The sequence below is a fragment of the Apium graveolens genome, chromosome 8 (assembly GCF_009905375.1).
Source record: "Apium graveolens cultivar Ventura chromosome 8, ASM990537v1, whole genome shotgun sequence".
In the NCBI taxonomy this organism is placed as follows: Eukaryota; Viridiplantae; Streptophyta; class Magnoliopsida; order Apiales; family Apiaceae; genus Apium; species Apium graveolens.
The window spans coordinates 45,823,739-45,835,704 of NC_133654.1; the positions used below are offsets into that span (position 1 = coordinate 45,823,739).

General features: G+C 35.2%; 1 protein-coding gene across 1 annotated transcript; it reads right to left on the bottom strand.

Annotated features, from left to right (window-relative positions):
* Nucleotides 1–8,973: 8,973 nt before the first annotated feature.
* Nucleotides 8,974–9,867, bottom strand: LOC141679549 (uncharacterized). Its single transcript, XM_074486021.1, has one exon. The coding sequence runs from the start codon at nt 9,865–9,867 to the stop codon at nt 8,974–8,976; it is 894 nt and encodes a 297-aa protein (XP_074342122.1).
* Nucleotides 9,868–11,966: the final 2,099 nt, after the last annotated feature.

Below are 11,966 nucleotides of genomic sequence, written 5' to 3' on the forward strand. Positions count from 1 at the left end.
TTTGTCTTCAGACTTTTACATATGGCATGCTCGTTTAGGTCATGTTTCTCAATCTCGTTTACAATTTTTAGTTTCAACTGGAGCCTTGGGACAACTAAAAGCTCATGATATTTCTGACTGTAGCGGTTGTAAATTAGCGAAATTCGCTGCTTTACCTTTTCATAAGAGTGTTATGTATTCTCTTGCTCTGTTTGATATTGTGCATTCTGATGTGTGGGGACCTGCTCCTATGCCCACAAAAGGAGGATCTAGATATTATGTTTCATTTATTGATGATTTCACTGGTTATACGTGGATTTATCTTATGAAGCGCAGGTCTGATTTTTTGGATATTTTTAAAGATTTTAAAGCTCATATAAAAACTCAAAATAAAGCTGTCATTAAATGTTTTTGTTGTGATTTGGGAGGTGGATACATCTCTAATGCTTTTTATCGCTTTCTTGCTTCTGATGGGACTATACGTCAAACCTCATGTACTGACACTCCTCAACAGAACGGTGTTGCTGAAAGAAAACATCGTCATCTTGTTGAAACAACTCGCTCATTTTTGTTGTCGGCTAATGTTCCAAGTATATTTTGGGGTGAAGCACTTCTTACTATTGTTTATGTGATTAACCGAATTCCAACTGCTCAAAATTCTGGTTTGTCACCTTTTGAGAAATTATATGATGAAGTGCCTGATTATGCTTCCTTGCGTGTCTTTGGTTGTACCTACTTTGTTCTTAAACCCCAGGTTGAGCGTAGTAAATTGTCTGCTAAATCTGCTTTATGTGTATTTTTGGGCTATGGTGTTACCTAGAAAGGATATCATTGTTCTGACCCGGTCAGTGGAAAGTTGTATGTTTCTCGGTATGTTTACTTTTTGGAGCATGTTCCGTTTTTCTCTGTTCCTGCTAGTTCGCATCATATGACATAAAAAGAGCATATTCGAATTGATCCTTTTGACACAAATATTGAGGATTCTTTAACCACAAATTCTAATACTTCAGTTCCGGAGGCATCTACATCTCAAACTCCCACATCTCCACCAACTTCTACATCTACATCTCAGACTCCAACATCTCCGATATCTTCACCTGCTTCTATAACCAATCAATCGTCACCAGATATTTTAGATTCTCCTCCCACTCAATCGTCTACCGAAAGTTCGACTCCTCCGCCAGTTCATCAGTCTACTCGCATACGTAAGTCCACCCAAGTACCTGATTTTTCTTATTCATCTTATTCCCCATATTTTGCTTCATTCGTTACTTCTGTTCACCATTTTTCTGAGCCTGCATCATATAGAGAGGCTGTTCATGATCCTCTATGGCAGAATGTTATGGCCGAGGAACTTACTGCTTTACATCAAACTCATACATGGGATTTAGTCCCATTTCCTCCAGGAAAACATAAAATTGGTTGTCGTTGGGTATATAAAATTAAGACAAAAGCTGATGGATCCGTTGAGCGTTATAAGGCTCGACTTGTTGCTAAAGGTTACTCTCAAGAGTATGGCTTGGACTATGAAAAAACATTTGCGCCTGTTTTAAAGATGACAACTATTCGTACTTTGATTGCGGTGTCTTCTGTTCGAAAGTGGAAAATATTTCAGATGGATGTTAAGAATGCATTCTTGTATGGTGATCTCCACGAGAAAGTTTACATACACCTCCTCCAGGACTTTCGCATCAACCAGGTTATGTCTACAAACTTCGTAAATCTATTTATGGTCTTCGTCAATCATCTCGTTGTTGGTTTGAGAAGTTTTCTACGGTGCTTTATTCACTTGGTTTTCGTCCTAGTAATCAAGATTATGCTCTTTTTGTACGATCTACGAGTGCTGGTCGTATCTTATTGTGTTTATATGTCGATGATATGATTATTACTGGTGATGATTGTGACGGTATTGAGTCATTGAAACGTGAGTTGGCTCATTGTTTTTCTATGAAAGATTTAGGTTTGCTCCTTTACTTTTTGGGAATTGAAGTTGCTAGCTCACCAAAGGGGTATCTTTTGTGTCAATCTAAGTACGTTGCTGATTTGCTTGACCGTGCACGTCTTACTGATAAAAGACCATGGAAACTCCTTTAGAGATGAATGCTAGATATTCTCCATCTGATGGTCTTCCCTTAGCAGATCCTACTTTATATCGTACGATTGTTGGTAGTCTTGTTTATCTCACTGTTACTCGTCCGGATATTGCACATGTTGTTCATATAGTTAGTCAATTAGTCACTTTTCCAACTACCGTACATTGGGCTGCAGTTCTTCACATTCTCAAAATCTTCGTAGGACTCAGTTTCAGATTCTTTTGTTTCCTTCTAACTCATCTTTAGAGTTGCGTGCTTATAGTGATGCTGATTGGGATGGTGATCCCCAGGATCGTAAATCCACAACTGGGTTTTGTATTTTTCTTGGTGATTCTCTTATTTCATGGAAGAGTAAGAAACAAGACGTTGTTTTGAGATCATCTTCAGAAGCTGAGTATCGTGCCATGGCTTCCACTACTTGTGAGATTGTTTGGTTACGTCACTTACTTGCAGATTTGGGTGTTACCCTTCCTAGTTCCACCCCACTATATTGTGATAATAAGAGTGTAATTCATATTGCACGTAATTCGGTATTTCATGAGCGCACTAAACATATTAAGATTGATTGTCATCTTACTCATCATCATCTGCTGCAAGGCACTATCTCATTGCCTTTTGTTCCTTCTTCGCTGCAGATTGCTGATATTTTTACAAAATCTCACTCTATTTCGCGATTTCATTTCTTGTCTGACAAACTCTCAATGCTCATTGTTGCAATATCGTGAGTTTGAGGGGGGATGTTAGAATATATATATATATTTATTTATTTATTTATATTTATTATTATTATTATTATATATATTAGGGTATTTTCGGTATTTAGCTTATATTGTTTTTCTATATAAGTTCGGACATGTATTATAAATTCTGTGTTGATTGTAATAATGTTTTACCTTCGTACGTGGTTGACATAAGCTGGACCTCCGCTACTGTTAATGGTGCTTCATTTTGGAGAGCGCATACCTTAAAGAAAGTAAACACTAAACATACTTCTATGTTTTGATACCAGGAAAGATATAATGTAAACCTTTTTATTGCCTAAAGAGGTTCGGTATTATAATTCTCTGCATCGATTTGGTCAATCAGTTGCTTTGGTTGCTCAAGATACTTCGTGGCATGGTTTTAAGATCTGGATATTGAAAGAAGGCCCGGTGATTCAGTTCTTTTGGGAGAAGATGTTTAGTGTTAGTCTAGAGAAAACTATTTTTGGAAGTGTTTAATGTTTCAGGAATAATGGTGAAGTACTACTTTCAAAATTAAATGAATGCAATTTTGTTTCTTGTAATATTGAGACGAACGAGGTATCTGATTTTGCTGAATCATGGAATGAATGGTTTGATTCATGGGATTGCTACTGGCCCTCGATTGGAAGTGCACTGGACGACTTAGAATTCTTCGATGCTCCAGTACCTTTTACTGTATACCCATTAGTGGGGAGCCTGGTTTTACTGGATGCTTTTTAGAATTAAAAAAACCCTAGATACAGAGGTCTGTATCTACAACAATGAACAAGAAGAAAGAAAACATTTTATTGAATGAAAAAATAACTTTGATACATTCTGTAAAAAGGTATATATATACAAATTGGTCAACTTTAGTTGACTGACAGCTCATCTAACTAACTCCTAGCACCACAAACTATTTGTCAATGTATTATTGACTTGAGACTTAACAGCTAAGTCTATTGTATTTTTGTACTGTGCTTTAATAGTAAAATCAGTAGAAGAAACTTGCACACATGCTGAGGCTGCAACATTGCTATCAAGACTTGTATTACTCCCCCCACAAGTTGTGATTACACAAGGATTGTGTAAGCCCAACTTGGAACAAATAAATCAGTGACTAGTGCCTCCAAGAGCCTTAGTTAAAATGTCTGCAAACTGCTGTTTAGTATGGATTTTTTAAGGACATATAACACCAGATTGCACCTTTTCACGCACAAAATGACAATCCAACTCAATGTGTTTCGTACGAGCATGTTGAACAGGATTTGATGCAATATCAATTGCTGCTTGATTATCAACAAAACCGGAGATGGATCATTATGAGGTATCTGCAGATCTGAGAACAAGTATTTTAACCACATAATTTCAGTGGCAAGAGCCCTATATTCCGCTTCAGCAGAGCTCATAGACGTCACAGTTTGTTTCTTAGCCTGCCAAGAGATTAAAGCAGACCCCAAAAAAATGCAGTCCCCTGTGACAGATCTACCAGTTAAAGTACAACCCCCCCAGTCACTATCACAATATCCAATGAGATGAAAATTATTATTGGAAGGAAAAAATAAACCAAGTCCAGCTGTGCATTTCAGGTATCGGAAAACACGCATAACAGTAGCCAAATGTTTATCTCTTAGTGACTACATAAATTGGCTAAGCAGATGAACAGTATAGCTAATACATGGCCTGGTAAAAGTGAGATATAGCATTTTACCCACCTGACTTCTATAAAGAGAAGGATTACAAATAGAAGACCCAGACCTATTATCAGCATATAATTTCAAATTTTGATCCAATGGAATGGATAAAGGCTTGGCATCTAAAAGATTGACAGACTGCAACATGTCAAGGATAAACTTCTTTTGACTTAAAGCAATACCCTGTTCAGTGAAGGGTTTTTAGCACATAAACGCAGCGAAAACGTAAATTTAATCTTAAAAAACCGAAACCCTCCCCAGGATCCATGCGAAAAATAATATTTAATTTATAGTTCAATATGTTTACCTTAAGAAGCTTTACATTAATGGAAAGATGGAGGACTTTTAAAAGCGATCCAAGAACGATGAACGGAGATCCTTAGTAGCTGCTCCTCAAGTGTGAAGCACTCCACCGGTATCCACCAAGAAAATGATGTAATGAAGGAGGAGGAGATGGAGAGAATTAGGGCTTTGTAAATCTTTTTGGTTGAGGCAAAAATAGGGTCTATAATAGTATATTTATAGGCAAAATTTTTAGCTGAAAATTTTCCCATAAAATATTATTATTATTAACCCTTTATTATTCTCACTAATAATTAAAACACCTTTTAATTATTAATCCTTTTTCTAAACTCTTTAGAAATAATTCTCTCACTTGATTTAATTTCTAAAAATTAAATTCTTAATTAATAATATTAAGAACATTTTCTTAATTAATTTATAATCAATTAAATCTCATTTAATCAATTATTAAATTTACCAATTAAATATTTATTTCATAAGTAAATAATTATCAGCCATTATTAATTAATTCCTCCACCATTAAATCATTCTCTTTCATGGTGTGACCCTATAGGTTCAATATTAAGCCGGTAGTATAAATAAATAATAATAAAACTATTTCATCATTATTTATATAAATTCTCTAATTCATTAAATATGATTAATTAATTAATCATATTTATTCTACATCGTGAGGGATACTTCTCAGCATATCGCGACTATCCGGATAATACGAATTCACTGCTTAGAATGTCAAGAACCTATTCAGTGAGTAGTTACCGTACAATCAATTCCTTCTATCCTGCAATGTCACGATTAAATACAAGGCATGGAACTTGTGTCAAGCCTATCTTATTTAATCACTTGTTTTCCCATTCACTATGCTTAGTTCTATTTAATGTAAATTAGAAACTCCTTTCTAATTTCATTCACTCTGGCCAGAGATTCCTGAACTAACATAAGTGGATCAGCATTGAACATTCTCTTCCTACACTGGAAGGGGTAGATCCTTTATTGATCATACACTATCTTCATGTACAAATTTCTATACCCAGTAGAGCCCTTATAATTATCTCTTGAGACTAAGAACTAAACCAAAGCATAGTTCAGTGTACACAAGATGACTATGATGACCTCAAGTCTAAGGATACTTGTACAACTATCACTATGTGAACAACTGCTGACACATGAGTGAACTCCATCAGTTGTTCAGCTGTGTGAGTCATGTTCAGTGAACTTATTCTATAATAAGCACCTACATACTAGCTATAGTGTCACCACACAAATGTCTATGAGAACAGACATCCTTCATAATGAAGCAAGCATAGTATGTACCGATCTTTGCGGATTATTAATTACCAGTTAGTAATCCTACGACCAGGAACTATTTAAGTTTAGAGTTATCATCTTTTAGGTCTCATTATTATGATCTCATCACAATCCATAAAAAGCTTTACTCTAAACTGTGGTATATCTTATTTAAACATTTAAATAGATAGAGCCCGCAATAAAAACAAAACAAGTCTTTTATTAATATCAATGAAATCAAAATAGATTACATAAAAGTTATTCCTAAATCCTCATACATGATTGGACTTAGGACATATCTCTTTCATTCAGTTCGAGATACCTCCAAGCCTAAATAGTATTTGGCCTCACCAAGATCTTTAATGCTGAATTTAGTGTGTAAAACAGCTTTAAGATCAGTAATAACAGCTAAATTGTCACCAGTTAATAAGACATCATCAACGTAAACTACAGCCACGGTAAACAGATTTCCTTGCTTATGGATGAACATAGAATAATCCGCCAAAGATCTAGTAAACCCATATTCTAGTAAAAAATCAGCAAGCTTGGAATGTCATTGACGAGAAGCCTGCCTCAAGCCATAAAGAGATTTCTGAAGCTTACAGACTAAAGGCACAACAGAAGAAGGAATTATATAACCTGGGGGAATATCCATGTAAACATCTTCATCTAAATCTCCATGCAAGAAGGCATTATTAACATCCAATTGAAAAAATTTCCATTGTTTAGCAGCTGCAAGAGCAAAAACAATTTTAACAGTGACGCCTTTTCCCACGGGTGCAAAAGTGTCATGAAAATAGACTCCTTGCTGATGAGTATAACCATTTGCCACTAATCGAGCCTTGTATCTGTCAACATCCCCATTAGGTAGATATTTGATCTTAAACACCCATTTACAACCTACAGTAGACTTTCCAGAAGGTAAAGGAACTAAACTCCATGTATTATTAGCCTCTAGAGCAGTCAGCTCTGTGTTCATTGCATCAACCCACTTTGGATCTAAAACAGCCTTAGCAAAAGAAGTAGGTTCTTTAACAGGGATAATTTTAGCCATAAAGGTTGTATAACTGGGTGAAAATGATTGACAAGACACAAAATTATCAATGGGATACTTAGGAGTGAAAATAGCAGAAATGGAAGTGTTAGCACTTGGTCTGATTTGAGGTCTTAAAGAAATATCATAGTCTTGCCACCAATGAGGTCTAACTCTAGTTCTATGAGACTGTCTAATAGATGGGCTAGAGGATGTGGAATCAGAAATATCAGGAACCAGATTAGTAAGAGTATCACCATCAGGTGGTAAAGTAGACCAGTCAAGATCAGTAGCAGTATGTGGAAGAGAAGGTTGAGGACTAAAGTCTGGAACATGACTATTCTGATTAGGTAAAAATTTTGAAGCAACATTGCTATCGGTAGAGATATCAGAATTATCAGTTGAACATTCAGGAGAGATAACAGAAGTAGGAACATAAGTGGTATCAGAATTATACCAATTCTGAAGCAAATAAGGATCATGGGATGGAGGTGAATGAGTATTATTGAGAAAGGGAAAAACAGTCTCATGAAAAATAACATGTCTGGATATAAAAGTCTGATGAGTATCTAGATTAAGGAGCTTATATCCCTTAATGCCATGTGGATAACCTAAAAACACAGCTCTAATTGCTCTTGGAGAAAATTTATTGTTGTCATGTATAGAAGCATAACAAAGACATCCAAAAACCTTTAAAATAGTATAATCTGGAATTTGATTATAAAGACATTCAAACGGTGTTTTATTTTTCAACACAAGAGTTGGAACTCGATTTATAAGATAGGGTTGCAACTAAAATGCAATCTCCCCGGAATTTAATGGGAAGACCAGACTGAAACCTCAGGGCTCTAGCTATAGACAAGAGTTGTCTATGCTTTCTTTCAACCCTGCCATTTTGAGCAGAAGTGGCAACACAAGAAGATTGTTGTGTAATGCCTTTTGATAACAACAAAGAAATAACAGAATGATTAAAAAAATTATGTTCCATGATCACACCGAAAAGTTTTAATAGATGTGTTAAAATGATTTTGGACATAAGCAAGAAAACAAGAAATGTGCTTAAACACATGTTGCTTAGTGGGAATCAGAAAAGTCCATATAGCCCTAGAAAAATCATCAACAATTGTAAGAAAGTATCGACTACCAGATGTAGTTTCATGAGAATAAGGCCCCCAAAGATCAACGTGTATAAGATCAAACATATGTAAAGTATGAGAATCACTGAGAGTAAAAGGTAATTTGCACTGTTTTGATAGAGGACAAACAGTAGATATAGATGGAATTTGAAGTAAAACATGAGTTGATACATGACCTAATCTCATATGCCACAAGGCACTAGTCTGATGTTTACTTAAAGCAACATTACTAGAAGAATACAAACGAGGGTATGGCAAGTCCAGATGATATAATCCAGTCTACAATTTACCAAGTGCCAGAGTTACCAGCTGGTTCTGGTCCTTAAATATTCAAGTACGAGGAGAAAATAGGACATGACCATTAGAGTCCATAGTCCACTTAGGAACAGATAACAAATTGTATTGAAAGGAAGGAACAAACAATACATTATGAAGAACAAAAGTAGAATTAAACCATACTGAACCAGACTGATAGACAACAACGCTTGTACCATTAGGCAAGGCAACATTGATAGGTGTTGATAATGTCATGACATTTGACAATAAGGACAAAGAACAACTCATGTGGTCAGTGGCGCCAGTATCAATAAGCCAAGTTGTATGATTAATACTGGTGACTAACATGTTTGAGTAAGCTAAAACCATACCTGCCATATGATCCTCAGGGCTTTTCATTATTTGGCCAGTACCAACAAAAGAACTAACAATTGAGCTGAGCTGATTGAGTTACTTCTGCAATTGATCAATCTGAGTATTTGAAGACATAGGTGTAGAAGAAGACACATTCTGATCAACAGACGCCAAATTAGCCTTTGGAAAATTTCGAAACTGAGTGACAGAGGAAGTCTTGTCCTTCTTCTTCCAGTTAGGAGGATAACCAACTAACTTGTAACACTGTTCCCTGATATGACCATTGAAATTGCAATAAGAACATTTAACAGATGCTTTTCCAGAAATGTGGACAGACTGAGAAGACTGAGATTTGATAAAAACAGGTTTCTTAAAACCACCAGTAGATGAAGAAAAATCTTGAGTGACATTAGCAGAATTAGCAAAAGGACTTATTTCAGCAACAGAGTAACCCTGCCTCGCTCTCTCATCTTGTTTGACATATGCAAACGCATGTGAAACTGTGGGTAAAGGATTCATCAATAGAATCTGACTCCTAACATTGGCATGACTATCATGTAATCCCATCAAAAATTGCAACAATTTCCTCTTCTGGTCTCTTTCAAGCAAAAACTTATGAGCACCACACACAGAGGTAACAGCAGGTTCAAGAACTGAATATTCATCCCACAAACTTTTAAGTTTGTGAAAATAAACCTCTACAGATTTATTTCCTTGATCTAAACTGTGAGTATCCTTTAAAATCTGAAAAATCCTGTGTCCATTGACACTAGAAAATCTCTCTGAAAGTTCATTCCAAACCTCACTAGCAGTTGTAACGTAATTGAGACCATCACTAATATCATCGGCTACACAATTCAAGATCCACGTAATGATCATATCATTAACCCTTTCCCATTGAGCATACAACGGAGATTCAGAACTAGCAGGTTTCGTATACGATCCATTAACAATCACAAACTTATTCCTAGCATTTAGTGCAATTTGCATAGAACGGCTCCAAGGACCATAGTTATCAGGACAGGTCCTGTTAATTTCTTAGCAATCAAGATTAAGCCAGGATGATCATGATTATCAAGAAATAGAGGATGTATGTTGTTGATAACAGAATCAGGAATAAATTGTTCATTATTATCTTGATCTAAGTTCTCTGTATGCTTTGAAGCATTATCATTTCCAGAAGTTGTAGATTGATTAGCAAGAGTGCCTTGCAAAACATTGACAAAACTAGGTCTACTCATGATTATCAGTAAGAGTTGTAAAATCAAGTAAAAGCGACGAATCGATCTCAATCGATATGAAACAATTCAATTCTAAATGAGACTGACTTCAATTCAGTTTCTAACAATCTTAATTGATACAGAACAACAGATCTGCAGAACAAACACGATTATACAACTTACTGTACGGAAATGATGAAGAAGGAAGATGATGAACAAATACTGGAAGATGATGAAGTTGATGAAGACGATGAAGTTGATGAAGACGATGCAGACACAAATCTAGTTTCGTTCTGCTCTGATACCATTTTAGAATTAAAAAAAACCCTAGATACAGAGGTCTGTATCTACAACAATGAACAAGAAGAAAGAAAACATTTTATTGAATGAAAAACTAACTTTGATACATTCTGTAAAAAGGTATATATATACAAATTGGTCAACTTTAGTTGACTGACAGCTCATCTAACTAACTCCTAGCACCACAAACTATTTGTCAATATATTATTGACGAGTCTTAAGAGCTAAGTCTATTGTATTTTTGTACTGTGCTTTAATAGTAAAATCAGTAGAAGAAACTTGCACACATGCTGAGGCTGCAACATTGCTATCAAGACTTGTATTAATGCTGATTAAAATCATCAGCAGAAGAACCCTTATACCTTATTATGTATTATTAGTTTTCAAATCCATGAGTGCGGACAATTGATAATATCTGATCATTCTTGATATGAAGCAGTGCGGTAACCGCATTTGACTACATCAACAGAGGTTGATTCTCACGTAGTCAGATGTATGCCCGTCAATGGAGGTTCTGGTTTTTTGGCCTGACTAATATCATCAACAATATTTCTAAATTTATGAGCTATCTTGGAGGTAAAGTCTAAGATTCTTGGAAGGTGTAAAAATTATTTGTTACTTATGGTTTTGATCAGAAGCACACCGGAAATTGTATATTTTTGTAGACAAAAACATATTTCTTACAACCTCGAATTATGGGAATTTTCATTAACTTTTCTAAAGTTATTATCATGAAATACATTCAGTTTGGTATTCTCAATATCATCTTATAAAATAATATATAATTTTCTTATAAATTTACATGTTTACAAAAGAAAAGAACTTCAAATATAGACATAATTATACTTTTTTTCAGCAGAATTGGTTTTCATCAAACGGAGAAGTTGCTTATAAGGTCTGAGAAAACAATGTCAAACGGGCTTTGTAATGTTACTGGTTTTTAAAGAATAGTGTTGAGATATTTGGGATTATATGAGCATTACACAGGATTCTGTGCTGGAGCAATATCAGGTTTTAAACAGACTTGCCGATTTTGTTTAGGACATGGGAAAAATCAAGTCATTGTAATATTATTAATTTTACTCGGATTATTATAGGAGCAAGAAAATTGAAAAGGAGGATAGAAGGCATGCAGAAGCAGAAAGCAATACGCGCACAATATTCAAATAGGTGTTGGAATACTACAATGTTCATGGGTCTGGGATTTGCGCGTTTGTGATGCTAATCACAGTAATAAGCATTTGAATAACAAACTCTGTTGAATGCGATCTCAGAAGTTATGAGTATCTCAAGGTTAGAGACGCTGTCAATTTTCTTATAATTTAATCAGTTTAATTATCAAACTTCCGGATACGAAAGGAGTAAGAGAAACTAAACAAGTGTCTAAAACTTTATGCCAAATCTCTAGAATCCTTTGTACCTCTTAAATGTAGTATAAATTATTGTACATTAATTATTCTAGGAAACTTCTTGAGATAGGAGTAGAGTTTTGCAAGAGAGTGTATGGGCTACAAAACAAGATAAATCATAAATACTGAATAACTGTATGCAATAAATGTGGCTGCTGCA